Genomic DNA, 27,745 nt, shown 5'->3' with positions numbered 1-27,745 from the left:
GAGAAATTATAACATCCACCAAGTCTTTGTTCACTACACCACTACGTTTTGGTCACCTCTGAACTACATCCATTTTTTAAGTATGAAGACTAGTGATAACAACCGGTTGTTCAACCGAAAAAGGTCTAATAGGTATGTTGTAACCAACAATTTTAGTCATTTTTCTGCTCAGCTAGTAGGTGAGTGCTAAATAATGAAGTTATTTTTTATTAAAGATTTTGTTCCAACCATTTGGAGTGATCCACAAATGTTAGTGTGTAGAGAAGCTCAACATTTCAGATGAAAAGTGCAAAAATACAGATGGTTTTTGTATCTTACAAAATAAAACTTGCCAGTTTGAAAGATTTCAAATGTTTATCTACAGCCATATTCACAATGATATCAAAAGATTCACTAGTTACCTCAATACTATACGTCATCCAGAGAAATTTCTCTTAAATATTCAGGAAACGATAATGGAGAACAGAATAGAATAAAGGATAACAAATGTGAATATACAAATTGTAATAGTATAGAGTAAGGGCCAAAAACATGTAGCCTCTTTAAATAGTAAGTCAGACAAAAAACGTCCTTCAATATTGACAAAATATGTAAAGACCAAGAGAGATTACTAGTAAAACCTACATCAGCATAAATGAAATATGACAGATTTTGTTGCAGAATCTCTAACGGTACAGAAGTCATACGAACACACCAGGATGTTTAGAGATTAACATTTTAAGCTAAAGTTATTTATTCGATATTTAGAAGAATTTAGTGTAAAACCATTGAAAATAGACCCAATATTCAATGTCCGCTAAAATCTTATGAAGTTAAGAGGAAGAAACTGACATAACATAATCAGGATACTCAACAAAAAAAATCCTTTTTGTTAGTTTAAGAAATGCTACTAGCTGATGAGCCATAAAACTCAAGTGGCGGAATCGAATGATTGTTCAAATTTACTTTAAGACCTAGTGAAAATGTAATTCCACAATGGAGTAGGTGTATACACTTTCGGTCTTGCTTTAAACTATGAGATTATAATCCCTTCATGTCTTTCTTTCTACGGAATAATTCTTTCTTCCTATACTATATCCTTATATGCAATCTCTCTTTTATATATTACCACCATTGAACTAACTACTTCTATGAATTTGGTGTTCATCTTGCTGTGCTAACGAGGTATGGCATTTTGGACCGATGCATATATGTACATTGTCCTATGTTGTAGCTGGCTGGCTGACTGACTGACTTCCAAAACTTTACACGGAATCAAACATATAACCTTTCCTTCATGATTCCAGTTGAATCAATGAATCAAAATATGAAGGTTCACACTTCCCAACCTCAATTAAATTTAGTAGCATAGTGTGATTCTTATCCAATGTTACTTGATGTTTTATTGTCTGTCTTCTGTCTTGGTTAAATCCATCTACAAACTGATTAATGGTGAATAGACGATTATTATTCTTACTATTTGGATAATAATAATAATAATGATAATAGCAATTGAATAGTTCGGTTTTTGTATTGCTTACAATATCTTTTGAAAATACTAGAACATTTCTAGCCGCCAAATCACGATGTACTAGACCACATTCTTCTAAATAACTCATTCCTCGAGCAATCTGTATTGAGAATTTATACAAAACAGGAACAGAGAAACTGGATCTTAATTCAGATTCACGTAAGCATTCTAGTAGAGAGCGAAGTGGAGCAAGTTCAGTAACCTAGAAATATATACACAAAAGAAATGTAACAAACGTATATCAAGCATCAATAACGAAATCGATAAAAATGAAATTGACTTTTAATAAGTTTAAGGGGAATTCATAACACAGAAACATTCAATGTTATAATAAACAAAAATAAGGTATTCAAGTAGACAGCCCGGTGGGATTTTAAGAGAAAGTTTCGGGTTTCATTGTGAACATCAACATTGGAAAATGCAGGTACGTTTAGTTGAAGTCTCAAATAGAACAAAACGCACGTCCAGAACTCAGTTGCTGGATACGATCAAGGTTTAACATAAGGTAATCTATGTTTGGTTTATTTTGGTGTAAAATGATTCATATTAGTATCAAGGATAAAGGAATATGGTTTTATTAAAATTGATCTGATCAACTTTTTTAAAATAGTGCCTGAAAATATGGGATTTGTGATAAGGGATTTTGTCTTGGATGATAAGTCTAGAACAAAATAAAATGGTCCAAATTTATTTATATACAATTTATACAGATACGACTGATGCTGAGACGAGTAGCTATGGTCTATATATGCAGTGCACGGTGGCTAGATAATAGTATTTCATTGGTCTAAAGTACGGTACATTAGTAGTATACCTGGATATAATTGATTTAGACAGTTATTTTTTGGACTATCTAGATGAATTTAAAATACTTTGTACAATTATTAACGCCGCCTGGAGCCCCTCTGGGGCTACTGCCAGTCCCAAGCCCGGATAAAGGAGGAGGGTTGAGCATGGGGTTAACGACCCCATCCCGTAGAAAACGAACTCGCTAGAAAAAAACGCTAACCAGTAAGTAAGTTGTATATTTATTGATATGGTGGACACATTATAAACATGTTATTCAGGTCGAAAGTCTCATTAGTGAACTTATGACCTAAAAAATTTGCATCTTAAAATCGCTTCTGTCTTAATTAACTTTGAAATTTGTTAATTTTTATGCTAAACATACCGACATGTTAGAAAAAAACAACTTTTGTTGGTCAGTTGTGCTGTTTTTGATATCAGTCTATTTAAAGACTTAAGTTAGTAATTTGAAGTAAAAGACAGTTAACAATCTTGTATTATTATAGATCACTTATCAACCAGTATATCTTGCTCACAACAAACTCAAGGTTATCCTTTCAGTAACACATATTCCCACTATCATATATCTTAAGTAATTTACCCAGCATTTACCTTGTTTAAGCTACATAAACTATCTAGGTGAATCACTGTGAATATACAGATACTATATTCAGTTTCGAAAAATAAACAAAACAACCACCTAATTATTTAGATCAATGTACTTTAACCAAAATTGTCAATTAACATAGGTGGATTTCAACTATTCATACTGTTTAGTAGTAGCACATGATATTGTGAAGCTGTTGTAATTAACATTGGTGATGTTTTTTCTTCGATTCCACTCATAATTTCAAGCATATTTTCATCACTTCTAGTTAGAATTGTAAATAATTACACTTCAATTATTCATCTTAACAGTTGAGATCATGAGTCAATTGAAGATAGACCACTATGGAAAACCTGGAAGCACTGGACGACTGTTTTGTCCTAGCATGGGCCTCTTCAGCAGTGCACATCCACGATCCCGCCTCGCGAGACTTGAACCCAGGACCTATCAGTCTCGCGTGCGAACACTTAACCTCTAGACTACTGAGCCGGCCAACATCCAATGGTGTTAATGTCTAACTTCAACCAATCCACGAAATTGAACCACACATCCAACATGCTCTCCAGTGAGTTACCCTCTCACAACAGACCCGGTTGAACTTCACTACTCACTGCTTCTCATTAGAACTCCAGGAAATACCTCTTGAAGCCAGTCACTAATGAGCATATGTTGATCAATATCTGTAGTGATCTAGCTACAATTGATTCATGATCGCAACTATTAAAATTACTAATAACATTCACAAAAACCCCTACTGATATGAATTATTCATCTATTACATACACTACAATTATTCATAATTAGACTGATCGAAATGAAAATCAAGTTCAAATGATACGACACAATACTAATTGGACTAGTAATTCAATATTAAAATGCTTAGTCATACAAAATTTACGGACAAAAAGAACAAATAAACAAACAAACAAATGAGAGAGAAAAAGAAAGAAAGAAACACTGTTCAAGTATTTCTATGGCATTATTTATCTGTTGTTGATCTGTTTACACAGTGTGTGTGTGTGCCATTTAAAAAAAAAACACATTTCATATAATTCTATATATGTACACACATGAACATATGAAGGAATAAATGTATGAATGATTTATTAACGTTATTGACACAAACAGTTGAATGTTCAATGAATCAACAATTATATCTTAATATCATTAGGGGTTTTTTGTGGATATTATAGTAATTTCAATAGTTGAGATCATGAATCAATTGAAGCTAAACCACTATGGAAAACTTGGAGGCATTGAACGGCCATTTCGTCCTGTCGTGGAACACTTCAGCAGTGCACATCCACGATCACGTTTCGTGAGATTGGAATCTAATATCCACAAAAAACCCCTCTCGATATTAATCAACATATGCTCATTGGTGACTGGTTTCAAGAGGTATTTCCTGGAGTTCTAATGAGAAGCAGTGACCAGTGGAGTTCAACTGCGTCTGTTATGAGATAGTAACTCACTGAAGACAATGATGGACGTGTCGCTCAATTTCGTGGATTGGTTGAAGTTAGACATTAACACTGTTGGATGTTGGCCGGCTCAGTGATCTAGAGGTTAAGCGTTCGCACGCGAGACTGATAGGTCCTGGGTTCAAGTCTCGCGAGGCGGGATCGTGGATGTGCACTGCTGAAGAGGCCCATGCTAGGACAAAACAGTCGTCCAGTGCTTCCAGGTTTTCCATAGTGGTCTATCTTCAATTGACTCATGATCTCAACTATTGAAATTGTATCTGAAATAAAATTCATAATATATTAAGAATTGCATGTAAGCTTATATAGTTGTGATTATCAATATTGTTGCTGTTCAATGTAGAACACCAGAGAAATAAATCACTTTATATACAAATCAGTTGAGATGTTGGTTGGGGAAAGTGAAAAAAAAAGAACAATTGAGGTTAGAATGGAACCTTAAGAAATCTAAGTTTTAGATAAAATGTTGATACAAGCCAACAACTAATTGTTGGAACGAAAATTTGTTGTAATGGTAGAAACATCTAAGGTTGAAGGGACTATAGATTTATATAAATTATTTGTAGCTATCTATGCTCAACTATGTATGTTGATATTTCACAGACCAAGCCAAATACATCAGTGGTTTATCGGTTAAAGGAATTAGCTTCTAAACACTATACCACATGATCGAACCTAGTTTCACCTATTTTGGATTTGAGTAGCCAAGTAATAACACAAACAATGTGGCTTAAAGACAGATATATATAAATCTACATTTGGTAAATGAATATCAAAATTAGTAACAATCCATTCCTTCTACTACAATTTCTAATGTTATCTAAAGTAGATTGATGAAATGCTTTGAAATTGACTATATCGAATTACGACAATAAATTCCATAAAGTAACTCATTGCCATTTTCAAATGGTCCCGAAGTTTCTAGCTAAAAATTTTTACTAGATATTAAAAAAACCATAATATGAAGATTTATACATGTTGATCATGAAAATTCATTTATGACTCTATCTAGTTGAACTTTCAACTCCGCCTGGAGCCCCTCTGGGGCTACTGCCGGTTCCAAGCCCAGATAAAGAAGGGTAGGACATGGTGTTAGCGACCCCATCCCGTAGAAAACTAACTCGCTAAAAAAACCCTAACGTAGTTGAACTTTTGAGTAATATAGCACTTCTCAAATCATTCCACAAGTCAAATCCATAAAAAGATTTTTTAATCGATATTGAAAACAATGCTAAGGAAGTATCCCAAAATAACGTTTTTCATAGTTCCGAAAATCGAAAATGCTTACTGTATGGGAATTTTTGAGTAAAACAAAAAAGACTAAAAACAGTAAGTAATGCGTATGGATTTAAAGGGGATCAAACCATTCGACGAACAAGAACCTACCGCAAATCATCAACCAAACTGAAAATGACCAATGAAGGATTTTTTTAATATTAATGCCGTCGAGCAGTTTTTTTGTGCTTACAAACACAAATACACAGACATACCTTGCGGAATATATATATATATATATATATATATATATATATATATATATATATATATAAGTTTAAAAGAATAGTCCGAACGAGAGTGACACCTCAGAAGTACACAAACGTCGTGAAGGCTCTTTACTCAAACACTACCAGTCGAGTCAGAGCTTATGACTAAATGTCATCTGATTTTGCAAACTCAAGTGGTTTCCGGTAAGTCTGTCCATTATATTTATTCTTGTTTCGTTTCACTATAGATCTACTGATGGAAATAACTTTCTAGTCGACTGAATTTTCGGGAATTGATTTCCTAATAGGACATCCACTTATTCACCTAGAGTACGCAAATCACGTAGTTCTATTTGATGAAGACGCTGATAAAGTGCAGTTTTTAGGTAGCATTGAGCAACAATGACAGGATGTTTGGAATGGGTTTCTCTCCATCTAAATGCAAATTGTTGCTCCAGGACTGGTCTACGTCAACATCTGAACTGAGGATATGGAGTGAAGTGGTCGAACGCGTCGACAACTTCACTTACCTTGGAAGTCTGGTCAATCCTAATGAGTTGGTATCTGACGAAATCTCTACACAGATTCAAAAAGCTCGTTTGGTTTTTGCCAACCTACGTCACCTATAGCGAAGGCGAGATATCCAACTATCAATCGAGGGACGAGCATACTGAGAAGCAGTTTGTTCTGTTCTACTTTACGGATGCGAAACGTGCCCATTAAAGACAGAGGATACTCGTAAGTTACCAATATTTGATCATAGATGTCTTGAAAATAGTACATGCATCTGCTCAGGCAACCGGGGGGTGAGTAATTGGCAGGTTAGACGCAGGTATTAGAAAATGTTGGTGAATCAGTTGATGAGGTTGTGAATCTTCGTCGACTCAAATGGTTGGGTCACGTGTTACGTATGCCTGAACTCCGATTACGACGATGCGTGTTGGAGACAGTTGGACGAAAGTTAGGGCTGCCAAACCAAAACGTGGCATCAGTACTTGAAGTCACTAATTTCTAGTCTTAGCCATATTGGTAGATGCAGGCTACTTGGTTGGGGTCCACGTGACTATCGTAACCAATGGTTGGAGACTCTATGTGACAAGGCTCAGGATCGATCACAATGGCGTAGGTGTACATGTTCTCTATCTTCCCTTAAACTATGAGATTAAAATTGCTTTATATCTTTCTTTCTTTTATATATTACTACCATTGAAGTGACTACTTCTATGAATTCGGTGTTCATCTTGTAGTGCTGATGAGGTATGGCAACTTGGACCGTTGCATATATGTGCATCGTAGATGATTAACTGACTGTCTAATTGAATCGAGAACGACAATTCATAGAGAATATCTAGTGGGTTTGGCGCAATACACTATTTTGGAAATAAAAAATAAGATCACACGCACACACACGTGTACAACATTCAGTTAAAACAACTTTTGTGCATGAAAGTAAGGTCAAATTGAAAACCAATCAAAAGTAGTATTAAAATGTCAGAGTAAGCAGAACAAGGACATTATTATTATGTAATAATAATAAGTTTAATATAGTAGGATACTACTTATTAAATACTATATCATATTTAAGGACAAATTAATTATAAAAATAAAGTGTTGTTTAAAACACGTCAATCAAACGTTAACAAGTGCATAAACCTGTAAATTCTGTAAGTTATTCCTAATGAACGTTTAAATAAATAATCATTAATTGTTTGTGACTACCTACTATTGAAATTCAAAACACTAATTGATCAATCTCTATTATGTTGTGGATTGTTTCAATACAAATTTCATTATAATCTTTAGTATATTTCGAATATGGTTAGCAACATTTCGTCTTCATTGAAACTTGCCAGCTGGATGTATTTGGATTTCAAGTTTGATATTTACATTAGGATTCGAAATCAGTAGTTTTCGCTTCAAGCAATAATGCATTATCCACTGAGCTAACATTTCTACATTTGTTGAATAAGGTATTGGTTATTTAGAATCAGTAGCTTAATGGATATCAACATATTGGGCGGTTGAAGCCAAAGATATCAAATTTTTTTTTAAATAGAACCTAATGGATTTTAATCTCATTGGTTAAAGTACAGCTGTGTTCAACCACGAGATCTCAACACCTTAAACTTCATGAAGCGAGATTAAGAATAGAATGTAACATATGAACAGTGTTACAGTCACGTTTTCAATTATTGTTCACTTTAATAGTTGAATTCATGAGTCAATTGAAGCTAGACCACTATGAAAAACCTGGAAGCATTGGACGACCACTTCGTCCTATTGTGGGACTCCTCACCAGTGTACATTCACGATCCCGCCTCGCGAGATTCGCACTCAGGATTTATCAATCTCACGTGCGAACGCTGAATCTCTAGACCAATAAGCTGGACGGCATCCAACGGTGTCAGTGTCTAACTTCAACCAATCCATGAAATTGATTCATGATCTCAACTATTAAATTACTATAATATCCATAAAACCCCTCTTTGATTATTATTGTTTAGCTGATATTTATTTATGATGAAAATAATGTACAGGGTTAATAAAGAACAATATTAGTTTTTATAAATCAAGTTAGATAATTGATTACAACACTCTAGTTACGCAACAAACCAATCCTATGCACAGTTGATAACAATGAAGAAAATAATAGACATGAAGGAAGTTATCAGTTGTTATCGGTGAGACATACTATTAACGAATGATGATATAAATATTAGCTACATATTATCTAATAGGTAGATTATTGACTATGACAATTTGTCTTTCAATTATCTGAATTGTAGATTCGAAACCCTCTTCACTTGATCAATATTAACAGGTATCAAAAAGAGTAGTTCAGTAAGACAACGAGCTTTGTAATTATTGAGTTAAATAATTATTCCACTGTGTCCATAATCGTTGTGAAGAGTAATGAATGAAGTTTTCTTTAGAAATAATTGAAATATTTATGAACTAACAACTATACTACTAACTAAGGCAGCCTTAATAAATAAGTGATGAAAAGTTACTGGTTTGAATCCTCCTGACTTGACCACCAGTTTTATTGTAGCTTTACTATTAACATCATTTATCTATTTTATGAAATAAACACATTAATTTGAACAGCCCAACTAATTTGATCAACATCAATCAATGGTTTAATCGATACAGGTCTCATGCTTAAAGGTATGACAAATACTAGTAGAGATGGTGCGGAAATTGACGACATTAAGAATCTTTACCAAATGAAATAGTTGGAAGATGCATTACATATGAACAATCACCAACTAGTCTGACGAGCAATGTTCACTGATGTAAGAGTAGGTTAGAAAATTTCCAACGTCATTTCAATAAAAATGTGGGATCAGTTCTATTAAGCCATTGATTTTAAAACGGAGTCATATAGGTTGATGTAGACTACTTAGGTCGAGGAATAAATTCATTCTTTGTGAATTATATTATTTATGTTTATTATTGTCCCTTTATCGTTAATCTTAACACTATTTCTACTACTTTCGTAATTATCTTGATCATTTCATCTTACTTTGTTGATATGATGTGTAAACTTGAACCAATACAGATGTGTCATGGTATCAGGTTATAAGTTATTTATGAAAGATAAACAGCTGAATATACGTTGTAGCTGACTGACTGACTGAATATACAGAAGCTAAGAACTTAACTTACAATCAATACACATCTAATTATGAAATAATAAAAAAGAAGAGGGAATCATCTTATAGTAAAAAAAACAATAGTTATTCACTCCGACCCCTAATTGCAAAAAAACATTTTCCAATTAAATAATTGTTTAATTCAGTATTTTGAGTAGAAAAGCGACAGCAAAAACGATTACTAATATCGAGACTAGGATCCAGGTACATCCAGCTGGAAAGTCCCGACGAGGACGAAATGTTCCTAACCATATTCGAAGGTTTTATCCTATCGAAAATTTATTCTTCACATCAGTAAGAAGTTATAAATATGGAAAGAAATGTTATTTAGCTTATTTAATACTATGGAATCTTCAAATCATAGGTAAACAGCTTTAAGTTAGCTGTTTTTCAGTTTTACACAAAAAATAAAACCGAATAAGATTGGTGTTTTTTTATGTGTTAATTATTTTGAATGCGTTGCTTACATTCACTTTACATATACTACCCACAAGTTGTCTGGCATTTGGACTTATGAAGAACATACTGTGTTTCAATCACCAGTTCCTAAGGACGTGTTCAGAAAACCTAGTAGAGGCCTTTCTCTTTGTCCTTCCTATATATTTGCTACTATAGGTACATGTGAGTTCGAAGATGTACTTGGAGGTGACATCGGAAGCGTATTGGTTCATCCTTAAATGGTATAATGAACACTGGGTGTTGTATATTGAAAGCAATTGACCATCAAAGAAACTTCTTTTCAATGCCATCTCGATTCTCTCATTGACTCTTCTTGAAAACAGGTTTTTCTTACCAACAAATGGTTGTTTATCATGCTTAGAATGTTGTTTTCTATAATTCACAATAAATTTCTACAAATATCCAATTTTTATGAAGTGTTTTTCTAGTATAGACAATTTCTCATTTATTGTATCATTTGAGTATAACCTTGTAGTTCTATTGGAGTGGGTTTGATTAGACACCTTTTGTAACTGATAAGGGAAAGGTTGTTAGTTTAAATACCATCCATGTGAAATGCCCTCACATGGCCACGCGTATATAGCCTCTGCCAGGAAAGTCCTACTCACTGCCTTCTCGTGGCATTACTGTTGTTTACGAAAATGAGACGACGAAAAGCGAATGTCCGGCGCTTTAACCGGATCAAAAACCAAATCAATGCTGCACATGGGCTCCAGTATCCTGAGTGAACAAATGGCGTATGAACCTATTGTTGGTCACTGGCTACCATGGGACTGCATCTCCTTACGATGCTCCACTGCCTTGTGGATCAGACCTTCAGGTCGAAGGCTCGGGGTGTGACACCCTAAGAAAACCACCTGCTTCGGTTTGGCCACCCGGGCAGTATCACAGCCCTCACACATATCGAATGAGATTTGTGTGGCGCATATGTATTTGGTGCCTCCTTGTACCAATATCTATGTGTTAAAATGAATAAATAAATAAACTATCCTGTTCATGTTTCTTTTCACAATTTTTCCATCGTTTTTTTATTGATTTTCTTTTTAATAAAATTTTTTATGAATCAACTCCCAATTGTAAGACACTACAACTATGATAATATTTCCCAATATTTATGACATAAAAATAAAACGAATATTTACATAAAAATGACATACATCACTACAAAATTGGATAAAGCAGGAGGAAAGAAATCAGGCCAACGGGGGTGGGGTGGATGGATAAGCATAATAGAATATGAATGAGGTTTTTAGCAGGAGACATTTAAATCTTGTTGGTATATAGTGAATAAAATCTTAAAAGTTATTACTAAGTTACACGAAAGGAATTCATTGCCAATTGAATAATCAAATGTACGAACAAACGAATAGAGTGACCATGGGATTACCATTAGAATCTATCTTGACCGATATCTTCATAGTTAGTCTAAAAAAAATATGAAACTAAAACACGAAATCCATGACACAATATAATAACTCCAGATATGTCGATGATACATTCATTATCTATGATGACATGGATCACGCTTCTAGGCTGCTTATTCACTTCAACAAGTCTCATCCAAAAATAATGTGTACAGTCGAATACGAAAGAGATAACCAATCCGATATTTTAGATTTTCGTGTAAAATGCAAAAAAACGATGGAAAGATTGTGAAAAGAAACATGAACAGGATAGTATTCAAACTATAACAACTTTTCCTTTATCAGTTACAAAAGGTGTCTAATCAAACGCACTCCAATAAAGCGATAAAGTTATATACTCAAATGATACAATAAATGAGGAATTGTCTATACTAGAAAAACACTTCATAAAAATTGGATATCTGTAGAAATTTATTGTGAATTATAGAAAACAACATTCTAAGCATGATAAACAACCAATTGTTGGTAAGAGAAACCTGTCTCACAAGCAAATAAATTTTCTGAAAAACAGAAAACCGTACTTAGTCATACTTATCATCACTACATAATATGTAAGTCATGAATTGAAATAAGATTGAAACATGATGCTGATAAGATAATCTGGTATTTATTAGAACGAACACAGTAAACCATTTCAGTTTATTTTTTATCTATTACTAAGATGTTTGACCTTTTTAAGGTTCGAAATGTATCCATCCCCAATTCATGAGGTCACTGGAATAACACATCGGGCAGTTATAAATAACATGCAACCTGATACAAATGAGAATCCATTTAATTTTCTTTATTAGCACACTGAGAGTAAATTAATAATATTCAGAGCTCAGGAAGCAAATAATGAATAACACTAATGAAGCATAATTATGAAATAAATATAAAGATATAACAATAATACTAACAGTCAATTACTTACAATTTTTATTACATTCACATCAATGCACACACCAAGAAGCTGAACAATATCTGGATGATTTAGTCTATGCATAATTGATATTTCATTCAAAAAATCACATGTTCCCTCTTCATTCATTTGTTTAATATCCATAATTTTGATAGCAACTTGTAAACCACGTCTTGTATCTGTATGCCAAACACCCTATGGATAGATCCATTATAATATAAAAAAGATATTATAAAATATAATACAATAAAAAAGATATGCTTTAAAAGGGAATATTGTGATCAGTTATCAAGTATAGCCTACTAGTGTTATCGTGTTTATAATTAGGTTAATCGATGGATATTTATCAGTCGAGATCCGAATCGCTCACCAGTAACAAAGGTTTGAATCCTTCAGGAAAAGTCAATTCCCTCAAGACAGCAACTACCCCCGGCAAACAAGTGCTAAGTTGTGTGACACTTGGGTTGAGCAAAATTTCCTAACGATTACATCCAACTCTCTAACAATCCATATATACGTTGAACAAAACAGATTAATGTAATAAACAGAGAAATAAATTAAAACAACTTGAGTACCGAAACTAATAGATCCCAGTCTAAGTTATCATACCGTCACCATCATGATGATATTAACAACAAAAAACGAAAACCGAAATAGATAGGACACATAAAGATAGAAAAGGAGGACGGATAAAATGATACGATGATTAAAATTGAAAGAAATTGAAAGGGAAGAAACTATGTGTTATTGTGACCGATTTTTGAGCTATTCTTCTTTAAAAACATTAACAATTGATTATGATTACGTGTACGTGCCAATGCAGATCAAATTTAAGGTACACTTATATCAACATAACACAGCAAAGAAAGATAGATATCCAAGACAGGAACAAAAATATGCATCAACCAACTCAATCGATGAGATGGTACGAAGTTTATCTAGTACCTTATATTGAACTTTATTATTCACTATTTGACAAACTTATTATAATCTAAGCCCAATGACGTTTAGATAAACAAAATTGAATCATAGTGTTTTTATATGACTAGCAGTGGCATTCAAGACGCATAGTTCATCGTATCAAGTACTCGTCGCCTGGATTTACTTTAGTTTCAGTATTGTTACTCATACTAAGACAAAAGCCTAATATTATTCGCCTCAAACACCAAACAGTTATCTACTGAGCTATTGAGTTTAAATAGCAAATATGAGAACAAAAACCCTGAGACCAAAAACCAAAGTCTTTCTTTTTTATTCAAAAGTTTATATCAATTAGAAAACCAGTTAGAAATTAATCGACACTAGGTAGTTGTTGTTGTACCCTACTTCTCAACACAGTATTCACGACTGATAATATAACAATTAGTTATAGTTTTAGAACTTTAAGTTTTGTTACAAGAATGATTAAATTGGTATTTAATTGAACGCTACTTTATGATGAAACCCTGTACATTATTTTCATCATAAATAAATATCAGCTAAACAATAATAATCAAAGAGGGGTTTTATGGATATTATAGTAATTTAATAGTTGAGATCATGAATCAATTTCATGGATTGGTTGAAGTTAGACACTGACACCGTTGGATGCCGTCCAGCTTATTGGTCTAGAGATTCAGCGTTCGCACGTGAGATTGATAAATCCTGAGTGCGAATCTCGCGAGGCGGGATCGTGAATGTACACTGGTGAGGAGTCCCACAATAGGACGAAGTGGTCGTCCAATGCTTCCAGGTTTTCAATGATTGTCTAACACCAGTCAGTTCATGATCTTAATCAAAAACTTAATAATCTCCACAACCCTATACTGATAAATTTATATTTAACTGAATGTTACTTTATAGTGAAAACTTCTCTGTTCCTCAAATAAAATGAGAATAATAAAACAAAACAATGTAATTTATTGGTCTATCTAATGAATCAATAATTAATTTAATTATTATTTATGAACATTAATAATAATAATAATAATAATAATTACATATTCATTGAATTAATTAACCCATAAATCAATAAATAAATAATCGCAAAAATAATATAAAATGTTAGTTGCGAAGAGACATTTTCAAAACAAAAACAAAAAAAAAGGAAAATGTCGATATGGAAGAGAGTGAAACATTTCCCAATTTTCGTAATCAATAAAAAAAATATAAACATTTATGACTATTATTATTATTTCTTATCCAAAAAAACAAACATTGGAATACTAAAACATAATAGATTTATACCCCAAAAACAAATGTAGAAAAAATAAATTATACACAATTTAGGGGTTGTGGAGATTGTTAAGTTTTTGAATGAGGTCACGAACCGATTGATGTTAGACCACCATTGAAAACCTGGAAGTACTGGACGGCCACTTCGTCCTATTGTGAATCCCCTCAGCAGTGCGCATCCACGATCTCGCTCGCGGGATTCGAACCCAGGACCTTCAGTCTCGCGCGCGAACGCTTAACCTAACACCAATCGGTTCATGATCTCAATCAAAAACTTAACAGTCTCCACAACCCCTAAACTGATAGTTATCATGTGCTCACTAGTGACTAGCTTCGTGAGAAAATTCTCAGAGTTCTAGTGAGAAGCCGTGACCAGTGAAGCTAATCCGTGTCAGGTAGAAACAGGTATCTACCTCAGTACAATGGAAGATGGTCTCGCAACTTCGTTCATGATCTCAATCACAAAATAAATTATATACATTCAGCTGGTGTTGTTTTGATTGTATCTTCCTATTGTTATTTAGGACTGCAATTGATCAGTCTCTTATTGCTTCGATATAGCCTTAAGTCACAAACTTTTTAGACAAAGATGGATAGTGTCTAGCAGTGGAATCCAGGACGAGTGTTTCGTCTTATTTCGGACTCGTCAGATGGATGTACCTGAATCGCAGAGTTGATGTTCACTTTGTGACTGGAATCCAGTAACGTTCACTTCAAACGCCATCACGTTATTTACTCAGCTACTGAGTCTTGATAGCCAATTGCTTCTGCAATGGGGTGAAGTTTAAATTCAATTGGTGTTGTTTTAATTGTATCTTGACATTGTTATTTAGGACTAGAATTGATCAGTCTCTTGTTGGCATATGTGTATCCTGTATACATGTACAGACATATAGGCGTATAAGATTGTAGCTTAATGCTATATTAATGGCTTTGAAAAGGCAGAGAAAAGTAAGTAAGTAAGTTTAGACAAGTAAGTCTGAAATAGATATTTTATTAGTTAGAAAAGTTGGAAGTTTTTTCTTTACAGTTTCTGAACTTTGTACTTAATGATGTACATACTACAATGTGTATTATACTAAATTATTTGATAGACAGTTAAATGAATATGATTGGTTTCTAAAACTGTGAATATGATTTGAATTTATAATTGATATTGGGTAGGATTGAGAGATTATTGATTGATTAGCGACTTTTATCTTTATGTTTTATGAAAAATTTAATATCCAAAAAGTAACTAATATTCCCTTGGTTGAATACTATATTGCCCCCAAATGCCCTGGTATGGCCGATGGTGAGGAGGGCCCTCCCTCCCTCTTGAAACGCTCTCACACGGCCACGCGTATACAGCCTCTGTCAGGAAAGTCCTACTCACTGCCTTCTCGTGGCATTACTGTTGTTTACGAAATTGAGAGGACGAAAAGCGATTGTCCGGCGATTTAAGCGGATGCCTAACCAATGGTGCACATGGGCTTCAGTATCCTGCAGGAACAAATGGCGTATGAACCAATCGTTGGTCACCGGATACTATGAAACTGCATCTCCTCACGATGCTTCACTGCCTTGATGTCACCAAATTGGTTGCAACTTATGTTGCAAGTAAGTATCGAATCGAGCTAGTTTCTAGGCTAGCTACCACCACCGAAAAGCATAGATGAGCATTGCTTGCAACTTCATGACGCCATGAAAATGGCGAGTAAAGCCGCTTGCGGCTTCGCGAAACGTCCCGTTTATAAACACTGGGTTTCTTCAGGCTCCTTACAACTCCTCGAAGCCCGTCAGTCTACTCTGGGTGACCGTGAGTTTGACCACAAACGAAGGATGTTAAGTAAGGAAATTGGGCAAAGCTTGCGTAAGGACCGAGAAGCCTGGTGGTCGGAGCGTGTTAATGAGTTGGAAGCAGCAGCTGCATCTGGTAATTACCGGAAGCTCTTCCAGCTCATCCGAGCCGCTGGCAGCAAGAAGTCTGGTGTGAGTGAAACAATCTGCGAGGATGATGGGATGCCAATCACTAACATTCGTCGACGTCTTGGACGATGGGCAGAATTTTTCGAAGGGCAGTTCAACTGGCCTGCTGCTCCGGCAACATCGATCACACTGTCCTGCCCTTCATGGCCGGTGACGACTGATCACCAAATGAGGTCGAAGTCCGCAAAGAACTCTAACTCTTGAAGCGTTACAAATAACCTGGCCCAGATGACTTATATCCGGCTTTTTTAAAGATGGTGGTGACTTTCTGACTAAGGAATTGACGACGTTGTTTACAAAGGTTTGGGAACTAGAGAGTGTACCAACGTCGTGGAATGAGTCAGTAGTTGTCCCTATCTTTAAAAAGGGTTCAAGCCGTTCCTGCAACAACTATCGGGGATAAGTCTACTTCCGATTGCGTCCAAGCTATTGGCTTCCGTCATTCTTCGTAGGTTGTTCAAAACCCGAGAAAGATTGACTCGCGAGGAGCAGGCTGGGTTTCGTTCTAGTCGAGGATGTATTGATCATATCCTCACCCTCCGCCAAATGTTAGAACACCGTCATACTTATCAAAGGCCAACAATCGTAGTGTTTCTTGACATCAGGGCTGCCTTCGATTCGTTGGATAGGACTGTTTTCTGGGATTGTCTATTGAAGAAGGGTGTGTCTGAGAAGTTTATTAACATCCTAAAAGCCCTATATACAAACACCTCATGCAGAGTGAGGGCATACAACCACCTTTCTTCATTGTTCCATTCAAGCAGTGAGGTTAGACAGGGTTGCCCAATCTCACCATTCCTCTTCAACTTTGCCATCGATGACATTCTGGAAACAGCTCTGATGGATGTAAGTAATGGCGGTGTGAATCCGTTGCCTGAAGAAGGACTTCTCGACCTTGAGTATACGGATGATGATATTGTCTTACTGTGCGATAATGCCCAAGGCATGCAATCCGCACTTAATCAGTTGGCAATCAGTGTCCGTAGGTATGGTATGTGCTTTGCACCTTCGAAATGCAAAGTACTTCTACAAGACTGGCAGGATTCTAATCCTGTACTCACTCTGGATGGTGAGCAGATAGACGTAGTTGAGAAGTTCGTGTATCTGGGTAGCTGCATAAGTGCTGGTGGGGGTGTGAGTGATGAGATCAATGCACGTATAGTGAAAGCCAGAGTGGCTTATGCCAATCTGTGCCATCTTTGGCGCCTTCGTGATGTTAGTCTGGCTGTAAAAGGTCGGATCTACTACGCGTCGGCGAGAGCAGTTCTGCTCTATGCTTGTGAAACCTGGCCTCTTCGAGTTGAGGACGTTAGACGACTCTCTGTGTTCGATCATCGCTGTCTCCGAAGGATTGCTGACATTCAGTGGCAACACCATGTCAGTAATGCAGAAGTTCGGCATCGTGCGTTCGGGAGCACAGACGATAATGCAATTGGTGTCACCATCTTGAAACACCGACTTCGGTGGCTTGGACGTGTTCTACGAATGTCGTCCCAGAGAATTCCACGTCGTGCATTATTTGCCGACCCTGGGACTGATTGGAAAAAGCGGAGAGGTGGTCAGTGTATGACATGGTGTCGTGGTATGAAAGAAAGCTGCAAAGGGCTGGCTTCTGTTGGTCCTCCACGACTCCCTGGTTGGGGTCCGAGAGATGGTGCTACACAGTGGCTAGAGACGTTATCAGATATGGCTCAGAATAGAAGCCAGTGGCGATCCTGCTGTAACCTTCTTTTACTTTCTCCATAAAAAAATGGTTGTATCTTCCTTAACTGAAAGATTTCTTTTGGCTGTACCCTTCTGTTTCCCCTATTATTATTATTATTATTATTATTATTATTATTATTACACTACCTTACACTAATGTGGTCGTTATTGTTCTTTTTTTCTTATACGCACCTTACATTCTTTTTCTCTTCCCATTCGCATTGTTTTATGTGGCGCATATATATCTGGTGCCCCCTTGTACCAATATTTATGTGTCCAAATAAATAAATAATAAGTGAGTATTATATTACTATGACAAAATTTAATCCCCAAATGTATTCAGTTAGTTAGTTGGCTAGTGGTTCCCTTTTGTGAAGCTTATCGTCCTAGAATTTGAGAATTGGTTTCGTTAGGAAAAAAAAATAGGTTTATCATATGAACTTTTTAGTGTATTTTATCAACATAATGATGCTATCAGAGTGGTAAGTAACTGATAAGGCTGAATGCTTGAAATATCGGTTAATTGTAAGAAATTAACATCTTGGTATATCTATTATTAGATAGGAAGTAAAGGCAAATAATGAATCTAGATAAGCGTGAAATGAATGAAATTTTAAAAAATGACTAAAATAAAGAGACGGAAATTCTGGGATTACGCTCAATTTAAAACACAGAGGAAGTTAAAGTATGTATGCGATTGTGATGTTTTCTGAGAGCCAAGTTACTTAGCATTTCAAACTATAGATTACGACTATTTTGTGGATCCAAACCAGAAAATTTGCATTATTTGTCAGGCTTCACACCAACAGTCAATAGATTTATGAACTTATACTGTACCTTCGTTTGTTTACCCATAAGGTTTCTTTGAATCTATTACCTACTCTAGCTAGAACTGCACACCCGCATGTAGCACCTCGCGACGACCTTAGCTACTTGAGATCTACAGCCTAATCAATTAAATTATTATTTTTATTTGGATTCATAAGTATTTATTAACATATATTTGTTTCACTATGATAGTGTTCCTAAAACACCTATGACGTTACGTGGAACATACACAGCCCTAAATTTTAAAAGCTATTCTTTACAGTCACAAAGTAACACACAGAAGCCAGTTGAGTAGTATGCATACTGTTTAATCAAGAGACGGACACCTCCCATGGGCCTTAGGTGATGCAAAGTGGCAAAAGTCAGCTAAGTTTCCTGAATGGGCTGATTTTTTCTCAGGCACCAATCCACCAGAACTTATGAGATTTCCAAGTGAATTTGTTAACGCACTTAACTACTTCATTATCAATAGTTAGATCAGGCACTGACGTAGATCAGTCCTCAAGAAACATATTACATTTAATGTTAGGAAAATGCAAACCAAACTCTCTGTCATTGTCACTTAAATCAAGCACGTTTATATATGTCTCATTTATTGGATAAAAGTTTTATACATAAATATCAAAAACAAGTAAATAAGAAACAATTCAAACAGACATTGTATCAACATTACGTTTTCATTAAAAAAATGAATATGGAACTTTGTACTCATGTTAATAATCATTTGACAGTTAACCTGTGAAAATGAACTTACGAATACAAGAATTAGACCCTAACTAGTTTAGTGTAGCATAATACAATATTCGTTTATCAAATATAAACGCGATGAAATAATCTCATCGATTGAACAACATTCTGGATTGGATAAAGATACATATTCTCTCTGTTAAGTAACTACAATCTTCCCGTTAGTAAGCTGTTTATGCATTGATAATCACCTTTCAATGCGAATGAACATCTCTAAGAGAAAGTTAAATTGTACAGAGATGTGGATAATCATTTGTAATGAATACCAATCGAAATAAGATACCCAGCTTAAGAATTTCCCTCAATACTTTTATTCCTAATTTACATCAAGGACATGTATTTGGAAAATTAATCTAAGCAAAAAAATTCCATCAAATAACAACAAAAATAATTATTGATGCTTCACTTGATGGGACAAAAACTAACTAAAACACAAAAAAAAATTTTTTGTATTAGAATGAAGTAGATAATTAAATCTTTTTTGCAATGTTTATATTACCTGAAAAACTTTTCCAAATTCTCCTTCACCAAGACTACTTCCAATTTCAAGTTCATTCGATTGAATAACCCGATAATTTGTATTTCCATTAATGGTTAAATTATTCAAATTGTCTGTCAAACACTTATTACTACCATCATGACCTTTAGAATCTTGTGTAAGTAATAGTGTACGTCGTTTTGAATCACCATCTTCAGATGTTGGTGTACTATCTAATGAAATGGATAATACGTTGAGATTACGAGATGATAATCCATCTAATGTATCTTTGAGTCGTGGTGATAAACATCGACCACTGGTAGATCGAGCTAAGCGCTAAACGAGAGAAAAAAAGAGAATGAAAAAGTTATTTTTCTGGAAGAGAAGTAATAATTAAACTTTGATAGCAATTAGGAATTATTGGATTTTATTGCTTTATTCAGCTGTAGTTTAAAGTACTTTATGAGGTCTAAAGATATGGTGATCACTACGAATTTTGTTTCGTTGACATTATGATACTATCCACCAGGCTTTAAATAACTAGAGATAATTGGTAGAAAGTTCTTCATTTAAGTTTAAAGGATTAAACATTTCAGTTAATATTCATTTATAAGATTAGATACAATAAAACATTTCGGAAGGGATAATCATACAGCAAATAAGGGTAGGGATATATGTGTGACTATCAGCAAAGTACCGTTTACTAAGAAATACTGAAAAAGAAAATACAATACAGAAAATTATGTGTTGATGTTCATTTATTTCTAACTATAATCCCTTGAGTTAAACTAACCTTTCTTAGCTTTCCCATAGCAGTTTGCGGGCATTCTCGTTTGAAATGTTTCCGTAAACGTCGTTGTTCTGGTCGACTGAAACCTAGTTCTGCAAGATCAGAATCTTCAACATATTTGATTTGTTGAACTGAACGTATCTGTAAAAATAGCAAAAATAGTGAACTATGAGGAATATCATTTTGATAAATAGGATATCGATAAAAATGACACTATGGATTTGATTTAAATAATAAACTAAGGATATAAAAACATTTGTTTTACTTCTGTATAGGTAGTGAGGTGGCGTTTTCAGCCTGTAGGAGAGTTGATTTCCCGCTTGCAAATATAAAATTAGGTTTGTTAATTGAGGTGAATTTTTTCACCCGAATCAATGACTATGTTAACATCCTTGTACTAGTCTAAGTTAAACCTATTTGATGAAGACTAGAAATACTGCTCAAAAGCATATGAAATGAAGTCGGAATTTGTGTCGTAGTAACTGAAAACTGGCTGATTAAACTACTGAGTCACAGCTTCACTATCCATTCATTGATTTAATTATGGGATACATTGCAGACTGCATTTAGTTCATTAATCTTAGTGTTTTAAAAAAGTGATCAATAGAATATTTTGAACGAATGTCCTTTCAGCTGGGTGACAGAATTTCTGGTCGGACATAATCTATCCCCTAGTCCATAAATTTAGTAAGTTGTTTTAAGCTAGAATTCTAGCTGAAAAACTGTAGTGTTTGTATGAACTAATGATTCTTTTGTACTTGATGACTGCCTAATTTCGAATTCTAAATACAATACGTTTATTCGTGCTCTTCTAGTTCTCCTTTGTTAAATTGTGTTACTTCTAGGATTCCTAATTCGTACAATAATTCAAATACTTCTAATTATCACAAAAACATTTCAAGTTAAAAATCATTAAAAGGTCATAAATATTCACCAGAAATCAAATTGCTTCGATCATTGTAAGGCTATTTTTCTCAATATAAAGCATCTTTCTTAACTCCCTCTATAATTCACCCGACACTAAGTTTGTTTTGAACAAGTTAATAACTACCTTAATAGTTGTAAGTTTTTTCTTTTAGCCTTTCTGGTCAATAGGTTAGAATAGTAGTAAAACAGTAAAGAAGAGCAGAACGATGGAGACTACTGTAAATTTTTGAACACCTAGTTTGTGTTGAATCAAAGTTTAATAGAAATTATAACTTTAAATATAAAAGAGAATTTGATTATTTTTTATATGGGTATCGACGAACTTGGATATGATCGAGTATGCAGGGTCAAAGTGGTACATATTTTAAAATGCTACTTTTACAGTTTTTAGAAAAATTGACTAACTTTCAAATGACGAGTAAGTACGGAGTAATAGTGGTCTAGTTCTGCATCCTTTAAGAACTCATAAAGATCCTTTTCTGAAGGCTGTTGCTTATCTTGATTAGAAAGATTTAAGAATGATGGAGGCGGGCTTTTTAGCACAGTACATCCTAAAGGCATGACCGGATACTGTCTTTGTTCCCACACCTCTCCTATTGTACCTTCTGTCGCAGTTGTTGCTAAACTTAGTGAATCAGACAATGTATCTGCACTTGGAGCTGACAGTTTTAAATGACTACAACCAATTCTAGAACGATCACCTCGAAGGTGTTGAGATGTTGATCGTGAACGTAGATTTCCGTTTTCACTGACTATAGGGATGTTAGCAGTCGGTGCCAAAGAGGCAGTCAGCATGCCCAAAGAAGTTGAATGATAAATTTATTACACTACCGACACCTAATTCAAAAAAGGAGAAAGGGGACAATCAAAGTGCTTTCACAGAACTACGAAAACCCGGAATTATAAAAACAGAAAAGTGAAATAATTTAAAAGAAAATCTAACTTGGACTTCAACACCTCATGACTATGTTTACATTGTCCATTGTGTTTACCAATTGCTCCCAAATTTCCTGCTAAGGCAGATAGTGGGAAGAGTCAGATCTCCATCTCCAAATGCTCTCACATGGCCACGTGCATAACACTGTCAGGGAAATCCTACTCACTACCCTCTCGCGGCATTACTGTTGTTTACGAAATTCAGAGGACAAAAAGCGAATATCCGGTGCTTTAATTGAGTTCGTGCATATGGAGGATCCACCTTCAAGAGTTGGAAAACCCTGATTTAAAACCAATGGTGCACATGAGCTCCAGGATCCTGAGCGAACAAATGACGTATGGGACAATTATTGGTTACTGGCTACCATCGGACTGCATCTCCTGACGTTGCTCCATTACCTTGTGGATAATACCTTTAGATTAAAGGCTCTGGGTGTGGCCTCCTAAAACCACCTGCTTTATTTTGGGCGCACGGGTAGTATCCCAGCCCACACACCAATCTAGTGATTTATGTGGTACATCTATTTGGTACCTCATTGTACCAATGCTTATGCGTTTAAATAAATTTAAATAAATAAATACCAACAGAATGTAGTGATCAGCAAAAAAACATTTGTACGACTTTCTATTCTCCAAACATGCATAAAGACGATTACCAAGAACAAAACCAATGAAACGGAAAGAATGGGTAAACCAGACATAAAAATCAAATAAAAATGAGAAGCGAAGATAATGATATGATACTATATAGTTTCTAAGATATCTTGTAAACGTAGAGGGAAATAAATCCACTGCAACCGATTTATAACAGTGTCACCAAACCAATGATAGGTAACATAGTGTACTCTAATAGATTGTGATTCAATATGAGTAACGGACTTCTGAACTACCTCAATTGATAAAGGTATAAAGTCTAGATAACACTTACCAATATTACCGAGTACTCTGTCTTGATTTACTAACAATTATTCTGCTAACACGTGTCAAAAGTGGGCAACAATGTGATAACAGGGTTTTTTGTTTTTACTAATCAGAACGTCTAAATACGTTTTCCTTGTTGTAGAACGCAAAGCGATATTTCCACCACTCATCATCTTATATGGCAACGTGTGTGCTATCACGCCTCTAAATTTTGACCCGCTTAAAACCGATCGTCTCAATAAAAATCAGAAAACGTTCAAAATCCATGATTGAGTGAGCACAAGTTGAGACCACTCTTTCCCGGATCTCACAGAATGGTCAACGATTGATATGTCAAACCAGAATAAATAAAGCAAACTAAGAAAGTGAAACTTCCAAAGTTAGAGGTACCCACAACAAGGATCAATGGAGCGACGGACCTATAGTTCTTATTTGAATTACAAATTAAACAAAATCCTGAATACAGTTGGTAATAAATAATCAAAGTCAATCAAATCAATCAAAAACTCCTTCAACTATACATGGATGCGACAAAAATTATGTTCTGTTTTACCTTGACGTTTCTATTCCGGACAGAAGGGGGATCTACCGTCACTAACATATAACGAAAATACGAAGTCAATCGAAAACCAATGCAAACACAGCGCGCAGCGCAGACCTTCGAGTGTAAACTTCAATCCTCAAAGTTTAAAGATTCAAATGGTTCAGATGATTGTGGGCGGGATAGTAGAAGCTTTCGCTGAACGGGCTTCCGTGTCTGGTAGCAGTGGATCGTCAATATCTCCAGGCAGGAACCTACATATATTAACGATAATAGAGGAAAAAGAAATTGGTCAATCATAGTAACCCAGACAACCAAATAAGGGGAAATAAAGGCGAACAAAGGGGAAGTAAAGAGGTAAATCCTTTTGTAGCGAAAGGGGAAATAAAGGGTCAAACTCACCAGAATGTCTTCTTTTTCGCCTGTCCGGGGGAAATAATGCGGATTTCCCCCTTTTTTGCCGCTTTGTCGATAAATTACTCACTTTTCGCCTAAATGTCCGCTGAATTGTCTACTTTTCGCCTACTTATACGCTTAATTGTCTATTTTTCGCCTAAATACACACAGAACTCCCTATTTTCGATCCATTGACATAACCCCAAAGGTCTCCTATGTTCGTCTTTATTTTCAACGACAGACCAAAATAAATTTGCGATGCACTGGAAAACCACCAGACTTTGATAGCAATCGCTTTACATTTATACTCAAATCCGTAATGGCTGAGGACATTTTATGCATCATTGTGTACAACCTATCAAAGCTGAAAAAGTTCACTTGATGAGGCTGGTGACTTACTGGGCCGCTATAGCACCACCTACTTGCTTAGATTCCGACGTTGAAGGTGATGTCTCCAATTATGTCGAACTAGTTCGTAAACATGTAAATAGTTATGAAACGTACTTGGCAATTGGCGAGACGACCTTTTCAAACAACCGAAATTTCGGATATTGTACGTGGCTATTGCCTGCCTGCAATTCAGCAACATCCATGTCTACTGAATTGTAAAGAAAGTCTTCTTTCCGCTTCAATGCACCTCTAGGAAATAATAGTATGACTATTGTATTGAACTCTTAGGCTTCTCAGTGTTCTGCGGCAAGGTTTTTTCATCCGCTGAAGTGTTTTTCTGGCGAGATTCCAGTAATTGTAAAGAAACTAATAAATCTTTCGCAGACTGCAAAGAATCTATAGTGATTTATTGTTCCTATGTTTGTTACTTACCTAGTTCGTGAATGATATTACATTTCATAACAACCCAGTTGTTATCTGGTTGATCGTAGTCTTGCAGGTGGGTTTCGATCAGTTCCTTTGGAAAAAGGCAAAGTCCTTTACCGACAATCCACTCCTTGAATTCTGTCATAAGTGCTTTCTTGATTGGTACGTCAACAATGACGTATTGCTTGTTAGCGGGCTAACAATAACGTAAGGCGTAATTAAGTGGTTTATCATCAGTAATTAAACACTAATGAAACAAAATTCATTTACAATAAAGTATGCAGCAATGGGATTATAACTAAATAATTTATACAACTGATGGCTATACACTTACAATCAATGTCCTTCAGTGATATCCATGTGTGTTCATGGCTAACTACGGAGCACATAAAGATTCCTATATCAATAGATGGGAAAGGATCTTCAAAGTAATTGCGTGGGTCAGTGAAAGTCCCAAATTTTAGTAGTCCATCCTTCTTTATATCAGTGACTAAACCTGGCTGGCCGTTTACTAATACTACATTATCAGGCTTAAATGAAGTTATTTTACTATTGTTATACATAATTATCTTAAAATATTACCCTTAGCCCTTAAAAATGTATCAAGCTTTCTCTTAAAAAATCTCATAAGAAGTCATTTGGACTAGCTCAGCAGGCAGCGAACTCCTGCATTCAACTACTCTTAAGGAGTAGAAGTTTTGTCTACAGTTTGTTCTGTTATGTTGTGTCTCCAATATCTGGGTGTCACCCCTTAGGTTTGTATAGAAACTAAACTTAAGTAGGTGCTTAAAGGGATTTTCAGAAGTGTTAAGGATACTGTAAGCCATTAGAACGTCACCTCTAAGACGCCTGTACTCTAATGGGTAAAGGTTTAGTGATCGGAGGCGCTCTTCATTAGGCTTGAATTTGAGTCCCAGAACTCATTTCGTGGCTCGCCGTTGGATTGGCTCCAGAGTGTCCTTATCCTTTTAGAGTGAGGGAGGAAATACTATTTTTCTGTACTCTCAATGGGGACGAATGAAACTGTTGAAGATTGTGTGGAAAATTCTTCCGTCAAACTGGCAAAAAATGCGTTTCAATGTGACCAGTGCAAGGTTTGCTCGAAAGGCATTTTTGTCACATATGGCGTAGGACTTCAAATCGTAGGGCATCAACATTCCTGAATCTTTCTTAACTTGGGATACTTCTAAAGTGGAGTTTCCTGAGTTGTGACTGTAGTCTGCAACATTTCCCAGATGGACTACTTTACACTTTGAAGTGTTAAAGGTAAATCCGTTGTCATCCACTCAGCTTTGAAATTCAGTCAAATCCTCCTGAAGTGTCAGTATATCCCCTTGGTTGTGTATCTCTCTCTTCAAAGTTTCACATGATCAGCAAAAAGTATTAAGTCAGACGATACCTGTTGTGGAAGGTCCTTTATATAAATGAAGAAAAGAAGAGTTTCTAGTAATGAACACTGGGGGATCCCCCTAGGACATTCTACAGCCTGACTTTAAAATGTCGAAACTTTAGGTATGACGTGAGCCATTCAATTAGAGATGATTTGATACCCAGTCGTTTAAACTTATTTGAAATACATCTATGATTGACCCTATCAAAAGCTTGTGAGAAGTCAAGGCAGATGGCGTCACCCTTCCCCTCGTGATCAAGGATGCTTGTCCATCTGTCCACCGCAGTCAACAGGTTGTTTATACAAGAATGACCCTTCCTAAAAGCATGTTGTTGGGGTGAAAAGAAATTTACGGATAGTTAGTAGTCTTGTAGAACGTCACATATCAGGGACTCCATAATTTTTGAAGGTATAGAGAGAAGAGCCACCAGTCGGTAACTTGAAGGTTCGCTGCGTCAACATCCTATGGAAATTGGCGTGATGTGAGCCAGCTTCCGAATTTCTGGTAATGCTCCTCGGCTTAGCGAGTGTGAGAACATCACGCCAAACAGTTATGTCAGGACTGGAGCAGCAGAATGGACCATATCCGAGCCAGAAGTAGTGTCTTTTTTAGGTGCTGCAGTTTCTGGTACACTAAGTCGGCGCTCAAGTTCACTTCGGAAAGTCCTCTGCAGCTGCAGATGAAGCTTTCAGTAACTTATTTACTGTGTGTCGGTCGAAATATCCGACAGTACTGTTCAGCCAGAAGGTCGTTATTGGTCAGGCCATTAGGGCCTAGCAG

At 35.6% G+C, this 27,745-nt stretch overlaps 1 protein-coding gene across 3 annotated transcripts in view; it reads right to left on the bottom strand.

The window, feature by feature from the left end:
• Nucleotides 1-24,522, bottom strand: part of MS3_00004599 (uncharacterized protein) — a 98,610-nt gene extending 74,088 nt beyond the window's left edge. For 2 of the 3 annotated variants that reach the window (XM_051212541.1, XM_051212540.1), the window contains exons 1-6: nucleotides 24,375-24,522; nucleotides 22,370-22,801; nucleotides 21,041-21,178; nucleotides 20,269-20,583; nucleotides 12,321-12,503; nucleotides 1,521-1,712 (exon numbers count right to left, since the gene is read on the bottom strand). In XM_051212541.1, the coding sequence (XP_051072726.1) occupies nucleotides 1,521-1,712; nucleotides 12,321-12,503; nucleotides 20,269-20,583; nucleotides 21,041-21,178; nucleotides 22,370-22,759 (1,218 nt within the window). In that variant the 5' untranslated portion in view covers nucleotides 22,760-22,801; nucleotides 24,375-24,522. Of the gene's footprint in view, nucleotides 1-1,520; nucleotides 1,713-10,894; nucleotides 11,426-12,320; nucleotides 12,504-20,268; nucleotides 20,584-21,040; nucleotides 21,179-22,369; nucleotides 22,802-24,374 lie in introns of those variants that run through there. The other variant, XM_051212542.1, reaches the window with a different exon arrangement.
• Nucleotides 24,523-27,745: the final 3,223 nt, after the last annotated feature.

This window comes from Schistosoma haematobium, chromosome ZW, assembly GCF_000699445.3.
Source record: "Schistosoma haematobium chromosome ZW, whole genome shotgun sequence".
Taxonomy (NCBI): domain Eukaryota; kingdom Metazoa; phylum Platyhelminthes; class Trematoda; order Strigeidida; family Schistosomatidae; genus Schistosoma; species Schistosoma haematobium.
Note: the sequence above shows the minus strand (reverse complement) of the source record. Positions and strands in the feature narration are given on the sequence as shown.